Source organism: Ambystoma mexicanum, chromosome 1q, assembly GCF_040938575.1.
Source record: "Ambystoma mexicanum isolate Mex_15411 chromosome 1q, UKY_AmexF1_1, whole genome shotgun sequence".
Taxonomy (NCBI): Eukaryota; Metazoa; Chordata; class Amphibia; order Caudata; family Ambystomatidae; genus Ambystoma; species Ambystoma mexicanum.
This window is the reverse complement of record NC_090922.1, coordinates 1409924486-1409937690: the sequence shown is the minus strand read 5'-3', so window position 1 is coordinate 1409937690 and position 13205 is coordinate 1409924486. Positions and strand designations below refer to the sequence as shown.

At 45.9% G+C, this 13205-nt stretch overlaps 1 protein-coding gene across 3 annotated transcripts in view; it reads left to right on the top strand.

Annotated features, from left to right (window-relative positions):
• RAD54L (RAD54 like) overlaps positions 1-13205 on the top strand; it is a 454404-nt gene that overhangs the window by 234634 nt on the left and 206565 nt on the right. For all 3 annotated transcript variants that reach the window (XM_069642281.1, XM_069642283.1, XM_069642282.1), the window contains one exon: positions 9299-9425. In XM_069642281.1, the coding sequence (XP_069498382.1) occupies positions 9299-9425 (127 nt within the window). The remainder of the gene's footprint in view (positions 1-9298; positions 9426-13205) is intronic.

Genomic DNA, 13205 nt, shown 5'->3' with positions numbered 1-13205 from the left:
GTTTGCATGGCTAAAAAGGTGTATAGGAGATTATTTGGCCAAATACCTTAACAATGTTCTAATTTCAGGAATCAATAGTATCTCCTGTATTTAATATTTTTGTACATCATGTTTCCAGTAGAGTTATCCACTTTATTTTGGTAATTTTAATCCAATGTCCAATCTTAAATTATTTTCTGTAGTATTCTACTACAGAGGACCATAAATATTGTTTAGTCCATTTCTGATTGAACTAGTTTGCCATGGAAATGCATAAAAATGTACCTTCGATTACAGATTAAACAACTTGGTGGTCAATTATGTTTAATTACAACGAACACAACCGATCCAGCTATACAAATGGTTACTTTTTTACATTTCTTTTTTTCAGTGTTTACCAGTTTACAAATAAACTTTTACACTGTATTTTTATGAAGGAAACCATGAAACATACACAATTCCTGAACATAAGCACACTTATCCAAAATAAACGATCAGGTATTAATCCTAAAAATAATACACAACATTATCGATGACCCAAAAAAAGTCATATCAAGTAGCACATCACTTTACCCTATATCCTCCCCGGTTTCTCGCCAATCTAGTTCCCCCTGATGTAGGATCTTTTCCAGCTCAAATGGTTCTTTTTAAAAACAACCTACAACACATTGCCTTTTAAAAAACCCATTATCAAAGTCATTTAACTGTTAAATTTAGCATAGATGTTTTTGCCTACAATATATAGCATTCTCTTCAAGTGCAGTAAAAGGACAGTACAAAATAATTTGAGGAACAAAAAAATGTATGACACTAAAGCAGGGGGGTCTGCAACTTTGGCTCTCCAGATGTTTCGGACTGTGACTATCATTATCCCTCACCATTGACTATTTTGGTATTCTTCATTTATTGAGTTCCTGTAAGGCGCCTATACAGCAAAGCGTTTCCAGGTGCCACAGGGCAAAAAAGGGGAGAGTACAGGGTACGTAAAAAACAATAACCGTCCTACTAGGTCTTGAGACATTCGGATTGTGCAGGTGCAGTAACAAGACGTTAAAAAAGGGGGTAGGTTGGCCCAGGGGCTATGAAAGTGCGGTGGGGGATGCAAGGGGGTGGGGGGATAAGTGCACAGGGGTGCCAGAAGTGAGAGCCACTGACTAAGTGTGAGGATGGGGGTGGATCAGACTCGGGGGAGGGGGGGTGGATGCTAATCAGGGCGGGGGCCACAAAAGGACGGTGCTGGCAGGGGGAGTGCTGTTATGGACCAGTCAAGGAGGGCCTGGTAGCCTGTAAGACTTGTAGGGTTCCAGGCCACCATTCACAGCGGCAGAAGTGGAATTAGCAAGGAAGGGAGAGGGAGAACGAGTTTGAGAAAAGCTGGGTTTTGAGAAGTTTACAGAACCTAAGGAGGTCCCGCTCATGTCTGAAAGAGGCAGGGAGGCTAATCCAGAGGGAGGCACCTGCCGAAGAGAGAGATCTACCCCCCATTATTTGCTTTGTGAAACACCTGATCTGCAGAGTTGGAGCTAGAGGACCGAAGGGCTCCAGCAGGGAGGTACTTGGGGAGAGAGTTGGATGTAGCAGGGTCCCAGGCACCAGAAAGCCTTGTGGATGATGCAGAGGGTCTTGAACTTGATCCTCGAAAGCCACCGTGAGCCAATGGACAGATTTTAGGGCTGGAGAGATGCGGTTCCTGGACTTGAGGCCAAGGCTAAGTCTCACGGGCCTATTCTGGATTAACTGAAGGGGGCGGAGGGAGGAAAGAGACAGATTGAGGAAGAGGCTTTTACAGTAGTCCAACCTGGAGAGGACCAGAGCTCTAGAGACATTGTGTTTCGGGGGGAAGGTGAGGAAAGGGAATGAGGTGGATCTCAGTCTTACTGGCATTAAGACAGAGATCATTAGCAGTGCACCATGCCTGAATAGCAATCAGTCAGAAATGAGAAGGGGTGAGGGAGCGGAGGTAGAGGAGGTAAGTTTGAAGGAGAGCTGTGTGTCATCAACCTAACACTGGAAATGTGGAGAGAAGGAGGCGATCAAGTGGGCAAGAGGGGCAAGGTAGATGTTGAAGAGCCACAACGATGGAATAGAGCCCTGAGAAAAAGAACCTGAGGAATGCTGCTATTGGAGTGTGAGGTGGAGGAGAGAAGGGCCCAGTTGCACCTGGGAAGGGCGGTTGGATAGGAAGGAAGTCAGCCAATCCAGTGCTCAGTACATGATGCCAAGGGTATTGCAGAGCTAGTTTATGAGGATGAAATGAATGACTGTCAAAGGCAGAGGAAAGATCAAGGAGAATGAAGCAGGATAGTTGGAATCCAGGTTAGAGTGCAGATCTTCACAGGTGTTCAGGATAGAAGTTTCCATGTCTCTGGAGGCTCTGAAGCCAGATTGGTGGTGGAAGCGCTTTGAAACACAGTTTATTTATATAGTGCCTATACACAATCATATCATGGAGACAACCAACACGTTTGGTGTGGTGGATCAGTTGGGAGATGACCAATTTCTATAGGACATTGTCCAGGAAGGGGGTGGTGGAGATAGTGTAATAGTTGGTTGGGCAGTAGCGGTCAGCGGATGGCTTTTTAAAGGAGAGGGTTCATAAGGGAGTGCTTGAGGGTTGAGAGAGAGAGAGAGAGAGAGAGACCCCCTGGAGACCTACCGGGGAAGGAAGAGGGATCAGCCGCGTTACTGTTGGATGTGGACGCTCTTTTGGAGTGGATGGAGAAATGGTATTGCCTTTGGAGCTTGGATGTGCCCGAAGTCTGCCACTTCCGTTCAGCAGCTCTGCACTTTTGTTCTCGTAGGTTGGAGTCATACTAGCTGTTGCACTTGGAGGCAGGCTTCATGTGGATCCTCATGAAAGGGGCAAGGGTGTCATAGTCAATTGGGACAGCCAGCCCCCCAGTGGGAACTAGTTACATTTGGGCACTCTAGCAGACAAAGGATGGGGGAGTGTGAAACTGCCTCCCCCCCCCCAGGCTCCCCCTTGCTTTCTGTCATTGCAGACACACTTCAGCCTAGGCGGGACACCTAAGGGATCCTGCCAAAGGAAAAACTCACACACAGACCGCCCCCTCCCAGAATGGTAGAAGGTCTAACAAATGACAACCTTACAAGAAATGGCGAAAAAAGAAAGAAGCCATCATGGTAGAACATAGGTGGTCCTTTGTTGCATAAAGCAAGGCTGTGAATACAGTCGGTGGTAAAGAAAGTGCACCAAAGTTGGTAGAACACGTACATTGCCACCAGCCTTAACTATAGGGCTATCATTGTGACTAAAACGTCACAAGAGCAGACAGAAGGTGGATACTAGGTATTCCCTTGGCACTACACATAAGGTGGTGTGTGCTAATCACTAATTAGTTCGTTTTAGGAAGGATACAAAGTATCCCTCTACCCTTAAGAACAGTGGTTTTAAAGGATATTCAAAGAATCTCAAAGGAGAACCCAAAGGTTAAAAATGATAAAGCTCCCTAACACACCACCTGAGGAGTTGTGAAGAAGATGCAGCTGTATTCTTTCACGGTGCAGCAGTGGTGGACCCGGTCTTCTGCTCCTGGGTCGTGGTGACGAAAGGAGGGACTCTGAAAGGGATGTCAAAGCAGCAGTCAAGGGGAATAGTCTCGGCAAAGGATTTGCTGTGCTCCAAAGTCAGTCTGCAATTTTGGTGCCTTTTCACAGGCTCCAAGGGGGAACGGTTCTTGGCCGAACGATTCACTTTGCTTACTCGGTTCTTGCCTCTAGTGAGAGGAGTTTGAGGAGGCGACTCTTGCTTCAGGAGGTCCTGAAGGAGTCTACTGAGCTTTGGGAGAGTTTGTGCACGTGAAGACTATGCAATGCTAAGTGGTCCCAGGGTATTTGCAGTTTGCATCTCAGGAAGGTCACAGCATGTTGTGGGATGGCTCAATTTGCATCTCGTCTTATGACTGATTATGCCCACCAGTCCAAGGGAAGATATCCTCTTCAGTGCTCCTATTCGTTTAGAAAACAGGGTCAGGACAGCAGTGGTCTCTTCAAGGGTCACTGGGAGATGTTGCAGGCATGTCTGGTCGTCTTCTTCTGTTCCAGTAGTCGATTTGTCTTCTGCCTCAGGCTCCTTGCCTTTTATCTAGAATTCACACTCATCCTCTGCAAACTCTACCAGCAGTTTACAGAAAGGGGCGGGTGGTTGTCCAATTTGGACAGCCAGCCCCCCATTGGGAACTGGTTTCGGGTTCCCCCCTCTTTCCTGACCTCCCACACACACTGGAGCCTTGGCGGGCTATACAAAGGGTTCCCTCCGAAGACAGAGGTCAAACCATGATCTCCCCCACCTGGAATGGTAGAAGGAGGACCAAGATAGGACAAGCACACGAAAAATGACTATAAAAGAAAGAAGCCACCATTTTGGGTCAGTGGGTGACGCTTCTGTGTGTTACCGCTGCCGCGGAGACAGCCTGCTATCAAAAATCACACAAGTCGGTAGAACACATCCACTGCCACCAGCCATAATTGTATGCTTGCCACTGTAACAAATGTTACTGGAGCAGTGAGGGAGGGGATACTAGCTATTCCCTCAGCACTACACATAGGGGGTGTGTGCCATTCTCACAAAAGGAAAATATAAGGATAACAATTATCCTTCTAACCTTGAGAACAGTAGTTTGTAAGGAAAATAAAAGAATATAAAATGGAAAGCCCAAGTGGCTTCCAGCAACACTGGTCAAAGTGTGCTGTATGCTGCAAAAGTAAATTCCAGATCCCTTAAAAAGTGTGCATGAAAGCAAGACTCCATAAAATAAAAGCAGAAGGAACCAGGGGTCCCAGAGTCAGAGCAAAAAGAATGAATGAGGGGGGAAAAAGCCTCACCTCATTCAGGAAAAAAGAAAAAATGCCCAAGAGTCCAGCAAAAAGTGCTAGGGGTCTCACAGATTTGGCATACAAATGAATCGCCCTAACCATTTCCATTCTTACCTATATGTGTCGTTTTCCTTCGTGCCCCCTGCCAGCCCCTCCATCAGCGATTCCTATGCATCTGTCCCATCCTTCGATTTAATCTTTCTATAATGGCATCGTTATTATCCACCTGCCTATCATTTTAATATTGTTGTTTCTTTCCCATCAATCTAGTCTTTTGGGCTTCTAATCTGATAATCCTTTTATCCTCAGTTACGATAACCTTATTCTTCTCTATCAATCCTTTTGTTCTTTCTATCTGCATCTTTTATTTGTTAATATTGATCTATGTTCTTCCCTTCCCATTTGTTTACCCCTTTCCCTTCATATCTCACTGTCCTGACCTTTCTATCTATCTTTCCATTGTTCCTAAATAGTTATTCTTTCAATTGAGAGTTCTACCCTTTCGAGCCATCTGGAGCATCTTTGAAACTAAACATTTCTAATGCTGGAAACTCTTCCTAAGCTATGTTGTCTGATCTTGGGAAAATGACCTAGTCTGTGCCTCGGAGGAGGAAAATCTTGGAGTTTCCAGAAATGGACATTATTAATTGTCAAGACTTAATTGTTTAAACACAAATCTGGCACGGAATGTAGCTTTTTTCAAAGCATAGCTCGTAATTCCATTGTTTGCTGTGCATGTCTGTCAAGTACATTCCGCCAATAGGCTTTCTCGTAGGGATTATACAACAGTTAAGATGTCTTACTGTTTGCAGCCTTTGCTTTTTTTTAAAGCAATCTGCACTTTGGTTCTCATGGTGCTCTCTGTTTTTAAATTGTGTCCAGTGCAAGCTAATATTCAGGTCGGAAGGATAGCTCAAGGGCAACAGGCTCACCACGTGAACAGGACGATGCAGTGCAACATGGGGTCGAGCCCCGTCAGGTGTTTAAAAGTCTGGTGTACCTTTTTAAGTGTGATTTAAATAACCAATAAATAAAATAAATACAAAATGTTGAACTAAAACCACTTTACCTCATCCAGTGCCATTTAAAGGCTAGTCATACCCTCTCGTATTAGTTAAATTTGACTTTCAAAAGCATGCTTCGTGACCACTTCAAGGACTTGCACTGACCATGCAGACAACTATTCAGAAACTCTCAATTGCCCAAGATGATTTCCACTATGTTATGGTCATTTGTAGAGCGCACGGTCGCCCGTAGGCATTATGGCGCTAGAGATGTAGATGGCCACCCACAGAACAACACATCCTCGCCAAAAAACCAACAGTTCAGAATAGATGTGTTTTCAATGCCTTCTGGAAAAACCAGATGGTTTGACAACATTTTCATGGATAGTAGTAGGGTATTCCACAGTTGAGCAGCTGTAATCGAAAAGTTTGTCCTTCCACCCAGGTAAGGCAAAAAGAAGACACACGGCATTCCTGCCGATGCTGATCGCAGGCAGCAGTTTGGAACATAGCGCTCAAATTTGACAAGTAAATACTCTGATCCCTGATCTTGTAACGCACAGTGAACAATGCAGAGAGCCTTAAACTGAACGTTCTGTGTCGCTGGAAGCCAGTGACAGGAACGCAGCACCGGGGATATATGGGACCCGTAAGGGGTACCTGTTGCCCCCCTGGCTGCCAGATTCTGGAGACTTTGTAACCGGTGAACCAACCCCTTGGGCTGTGCCAAGTACAAGGAGTTGCATTAGTCCAGTCTACTCAGAATCATGGCAGCCACTACAGGGGGGTCTAGCGTTATTGGAATTGGATGAAGCAAGATTTTCAACTGAAAGTGCCCCATCTGGCATACTGCAGATACTTGGGCCGCCATGGACAGATTAGTCGACATGATTACCCCAAGATTCTTTACCTTAATTAAGGCTACCGGAAGCGAACCCAAGGAAGAGGGCCAGAAAGACGAAATCCAGAGTAAGGGATCGGGAGTGGGAGGGGGACCCTCCACCGGGCACGGATCAGCAGCTGGGTATCGCCCGCATAGAGGGAGCGGATGAGACGTACCAGCAAGAAGATAACAATATTGAAAAGAATGGGGGACAAAGCAGAGCTCTGAAGACTAAGACCTGAACAGAGGGAGAGAAAGAATTTGAGCGCTATCATCCAAAAAATAGTCAAACCAAGCCAATACCTGACCCGAATCACCAATCTGGCCCAGGTGGGCAAGCAGGGTGGCATGATCCACAGTATTGAATGCCGCTGAAAGATCTAAAAGAATCAGGGCGCTGACACTCACACACCCCACCCCCAGCCGTCAACCAGCCTGGCCATGTCATCTTGCTCCAAGACCAGGACACACTCGGTGCCCCTGCCAGGATGGAGACCAGACTGAGCCGGTTCAAGCATCCTGGAGGATTCCAGAAAGGAAGATAGCAAAGGAGACACCAGTGATTTGAGAAGTTTCATCAAGCAGGGAAGTTAGATGTGAGAGAAGGATCTAAAGAAGGCTTCTTGAGAAGGGGAATGACCAGGGCAGCTTTAAGCTCAGGAGGAATAATTTCCGATTGACGAGATATTCACAGCGGCCGCAATCTCACCCAGGAGATCGGCTGATCTCTCTTTCATCACTCCCAAAGGTAAAGGGTCAGAGGGGGCACAGGACTTGATCTTTTGCAGTGCATTAGAGACCATGTCTTCTGGGAAAAGAGGAAAAAGGGACCAGGTGAGACTAGAATGGTCAATATCATCATAGACGGGTAAAGTCGAAGAAGCGAGACTCCCTGCAATATTTGCACGAATAGTCACAACCTTAGATAAAGAACATGGATAAGGAGTCACATAGCTCCAGGGTAGATCTAATAGCCGGAGTATATTTAGTAGAGGAGGACAAAGATTTTATTACAGCAAAAGAGACTTCAGCAGATTTAATGCAGTTTCAATCCTCCCAGCAAAGTAGTTTTTTTGCCTCGAAGATGGCCGCAGAAAAGACTGAGAGAGAAGTCCTATACCGAAGTCTATCAGGAGAATCATAGCTAAGACGCCATTTCCGCTCAAGCTGCCTCACCCCCAGTCTAGCAGAACTTAATTGGTCCAAAAACCAAGGTTCGGAAGGGAGTCTGCGAGGCTGGAAGTAGCGCAATGGCGCAACTTTTGGATGCAGCCAGGAGCATGGTATTAAGGAGAGACATTGAGGGCAGGGGGGGCAGCTGCCCATTTTTCTTTAACTGAGCCGACCACATCCTGTAAATTGGCCCAACGTCAACAGCGACGCCAAATACGATCAGGTAAGGTCTTAGGTAGTTCATGGGGTATCAACAGTGAACAGGTTACCAGGTAATGATCGGTCCAAATCATAGGCTCAGCCGACTGAAAAATAAGAGACATCCTATTGGCGAATACAACATCTAAAGTATTCCCCAATTTGTGGGTAGGTCCACCTACCAGCTGAGGCAGATCTATATCGATCAAGCTGTCATAAAAAAAGAGATCCATGGCTGCTGTTCTAGGCAAGTGGAATTTCAGGTTTAAATCACGGAGTACAATAACATTAGCATATTTAACCTGCAGGTCTGCTAGGAAGTCTACCAGTGGTTCCAATAAACAACTATTTGAACCAGGGGAACCGTAAATGACCAAAATATGACACATATACAAATATGTGAAATAGTACACCTAATCAATAGAGACTCGATTAACTTATGAGGACAGCATAGTTCAGTACACAGAAAGTCAGTTTTAAAAATAATGGCCACCCCACCACCGTGGTGAGGGCCAGGTCTATCAAGGTGGATAGTCTTATAGCCGCCATCCGGGATAGTTTGGGCTAAAACCAGAGTCGAGCACTCCTGGAGCCATGTCTCTGTAAGAACCAGTAGTGACGGGTGGCGGATCAGCTAATAGAAAAGACACTTCATCAGCGTGTGCCGTCAAAGAACAGGTATTCGGTAATAATGGGGACAAGGCCATTGTGCCAGGGTCTAAAGAAGATAACTGTTTCCCCACAGAAGAGGGATCTTCACCCTGAGCCATCGGCCAAGCAACAGGGAAGCGCAAGCAAGGAGGAGCCAGAGATGACATCTAATTCCTAGTATAGAAGCGTGACCCTTTGTCACCGGCCGTCGCACGGACGGGCACAGATGGCACATACTGGCTTGCACTGACGGAGTGCCGCTGTGCCCATCCGCTGCGCGGGCAACTGAGTACACACGTAAATGCTGATACGCCAAGGGGAGAGAGCAGAAGCCTGCCCCTCGTAGATGGCAAAAGAGGACTAACCGCAGATGCAGCAACAAAGTAAAAAGCCCCAGCAGGTTAACATGAACACAATAAAATATCCAATTCTTAAAATATTATTGGTCTTAAAGGCCCCACAGTGACTTTAAAGTGGCAGCTCTACGGCAGCCTCGCCTCTCCCTTTGGGCTGGTGTGCCTATGGTAAGATCGGACGACACTGATGAACTTCTCTATGCTTTTATTTTATACAGGCACAGCTCAGGAGTTTAAAAAACGGTTTGAGATTCCCATTCTGAAAGGGAGAGATGCAGATGCCAGCCCCAATGACCGCCTTAAGGGAGAAGAAAAACTCAAGGAACTTATCAGTGTTGTTAACAGGTAAACGTGTGATTGAATGCATGTTCTTTTCAGAGATCAAAATTACAAGGGCCCCTGGTGCAAGGAAAAACTCTGAGCATCCCGAAAGCAATGGAGTTAATATTGCTGATATTCATAATTCAATACTTTACTGATGCAATGATTATGATGAGACTGATAAGCAATTCTGAGAGATATGTATACAAAAAGCAGTGGTCTTTCGGTTCAGCTACCATTATGAATTCTGTCTATATTGTGGAATTAAGGCTAAAAGCAACACAAAAATATTCATTGCCTACAAGGCAGCTATGCAACTTTGAGCTACAGTGGCTGGCTCTCTAAATGCCTGAGCAGTATGTTTGAATCTCGCCACTAAGGTCGTTATTGGCACACATTGACTGAGTACATCCCCACATAGGTGAACACGGTTGCTGCTCGATCAAGCACTTGCACCTTACTATCAAGGATGGTGGACCCACAGTTAAGCGTGCTCACTTTAAAACCCCCATTCACGCCTTTTTGTCCTCTTGAGATCATGTTGGTTGTCCTCTAATCTTGTTTGAGCTTTGTTCCCTAGTGTGTCAAAGCTGCTTAACTCTAAGTTTGTTGAAACCTGTTGTCACTCAGTGTTTTCTAGCGTTGTCCCTCTGTGTGTTCAAGGCTGTCTGATACTGTGTTTCAGTCTGTGCTGTCTTGCGCGTGTTAAGGCCATTTGCCTCGCCAACTAGTACATTTTTCCTCCTCCGAGTCAATTCCCCACAACTGGGTCAATTTCCCTTCTAATGAATTGAGCCCATTGCCCTTTCACTAGTCATCCCAGTTTCCCCACGGCCGGTCAGGCCCAGTTTCCCCACGGCCGGTCGGGCCCAGTTTCCCCACGGGCGTTCGGGCCCAGTTTCCCCCACTTGAAAAAACTTGCATCTTTTTTTTTATTTGTTTCAGTTCGCCAACACATTTTACCCTCTAGTCATCATGCTTGTTGCTCCTTGGTGACTGAGGCAATAGTGCCTCTGATATTCTGTTGTCTCTTCTCTCACCCCTGTAATCACATCTGTTCTTCCCAGTGATCGAGCCTGTTGCACCACACAATTAGACTTGCTCCTTCCTCAATCACTAACCACTAAATGGACAGTTGGCTCTAGGGAAGCTGTTTCTTGGGAGAAGACCTCACTCAGGAACCTGTACAGTGCAGGGATCATAATTAAGATTGTATAAGGGGGAGCTAAAAGCAGCATCTTGTGACCAGGATCTACCACGGCGGGACAAGGTGCTTGTCCATAGCCTGCCGCATATCTGACTTCCACATAAGATGCAACAATATTATTTTGCCCATTATTTATGACCCATTATGCTTTAAATGTTGTTTAGATATATGTCCTGATGTTTATTTATAGGTTAGTCCAAATGCACACAGTTCAATTCACATAGGTGTGTTTGTTCTGCATCATTTGGCCTGAGGAGTCAAAAGTTGTTCCTGGTACCTGTTGCTGACAGGCTATCCAGGCTCTTCTAGGTTAGAAGCAGGAGCTAAATAGCTCCAGCTCTCCCCGAGTTTGTACCCTGCAATTTTGGAATTTGCTTTTTACTAAAATGATACATGTGCCTCAGCAAGGCAGATCCAAGTGACGGACATTTAACATTTATAATCTTGACACATGGATTCCAGTTTGCACACTGTGGTGTCTAGATATATTGTTGCAGGCTTTACTTACAGTCTGGTTATCGGCTACTTTTTAAAAATAATTTAGATAGAAGTTGGCGAATTTTAAGACGTACCCTCTGTGGTGGAAATCAGACATAGAACTCAAACCTTGGGTGAGGTTGCTTCAGAAAATCTTTAATAGCAGAACTGCACGGTGAGCACAGGCGTGGACCGTACACAATCCACAAACAATCCTAAACTGTGTTAGATCCTCCCGCCTTTATCAACAGGTTTTATAACATTCTGAGTACATTGACTTCAATGCAGTGAACAGACGATTCCATGAGCACACTAAGGAGGATTTCAATCCTTGCAAGAAGTACAATTATTTAAAGTAAATAGCAGCACATATGTGTACCCTTAATACAATTGAGACTCGGGTTCTTCTATTATGTGATGAAGTAACTTAAAAATGTTCTGATGCTTGTGAATCTGATTAGAATCGCATGCTGTGCATATAGTCCGATAGGTACAGCAGAGTAATGCATCTTTCTTTCAAATATCGTAAAGGGACGTCGACATGGGCGTGACTGTAACACTATCCCTAACGTGACGTGTAGTGTACCCTAAATACTTCACGCGTCGAGGTCCCACGGCGCAGCTCGTTACCGAGTTTATATTACTTTGTCTTTACTTGGTGTGTTATCGCCAGGTTTTCCTCGAAGGCTATCTCAGCGACTGCTTGACATCCTCTTGACTAATCTTGCCTCAATGACTCTACAACTTCAGCGACTCGACGGCTGATTTCTTCTCGGCCTTGGCCCCCGGACCTGGCATCAGGGTAGAGAGAGTGGGGTACATGTTTACAGACTTTCTCTTGAGAATGCCTCTTCTTTACCCCTCCTTTTCCCTTCTCTTCTGTCTGGCTGCCTTTTCTCTCCGTTATGGCGCAAACACCTTTGAAATTTTGCCCGTCTTGTAACAGCAAATTCCCCTGGAAGGATCCTCATAAAGAGTGCAATTGGTGCCTCCCTCGTGACCTTGACGAGCAGCTTTGCAAGGCCTGTAAACCTTTACAGCCCAAAACCGTAAAAGACGGATGCACCAATCGGTGGGCGGCCTACACCATGTAGGCCGAGGATCACTCACCCGCTGGGCCTTTGCCTCGGATAAGGAATCTATTGGCAACCACTGCTCCGATTCAGACGCCGTAGACACCCATGTGGAGTCTGTTGATTCCCACGTGTCCGGCAATGATAAGCAAGCGGCTGGCAGTGCAATGGGTACTCCACACCCCTGCGGCACGGAAACACCCCACATCTCTACAAAACCTAAACACACATAACCCTAGGTCCCACTCGACAGATTCGCTGACAAAGCCATTGTCCGTAGGCCCATCGAAAAAGTCAAAGCCTACCGAACCTCGGGGTTCAGAGACCACTGCATTCCCACCATCGAAGCCTGCGAAGGCTTTAAAACTTCTACTTTAACGGGCGCTTCACATTAATCCTCGGTGCAGTATCATCGAAAGACGCACCGAAACAGACCCCACTGTCTAAAACACTTCTCAAGCTTCGGGAAAAACGTTCAAAGGCCCATGTTCATGATTCTGGGCCTAAAAAGGCAGCCTCTTTGCCAGACGGCTATTCTCCAGCCTCTCTTCCTAGCTCTCAGGCTCTGCAACAGAATCCTGCTCCAACTGCTTCATTCTCCCCCCAGACCTGATGATTCCTCTTCCTCTGTGTGGACAAGGATGTGATTTGAGGCCTGTCTGAAGAGGATGTCTGAGTTTATCAAATTTCCAAACAAATTTGATGATGTGGTTAAAAGGCATAAGCATATGTTCAACTGCCTGATGATGACCTCTTCCATGTCCCTGATCCATATCAGGCTCCACAGGACCCCGTTTCCCAAGACCCTGATAACTGGGTCCCTGCTGATGACCAGGCTACTTGGCACACTACCCCAGCCCATGACCCTGACAACATTTTCTTGAACAGTCCTCCTGTAGTTCTGCCCCAGGACTCGTCACTCATTGACGATCAGATATTATTCACTAACCTCCTCAAGAAGGCTGGATATCCTTAAGGAGAAATTCCCAGTCAGTCAATTCCTTTCCTGAACTCTGTAAAGAAACGCCTTACTCCTTCCTTACTTAC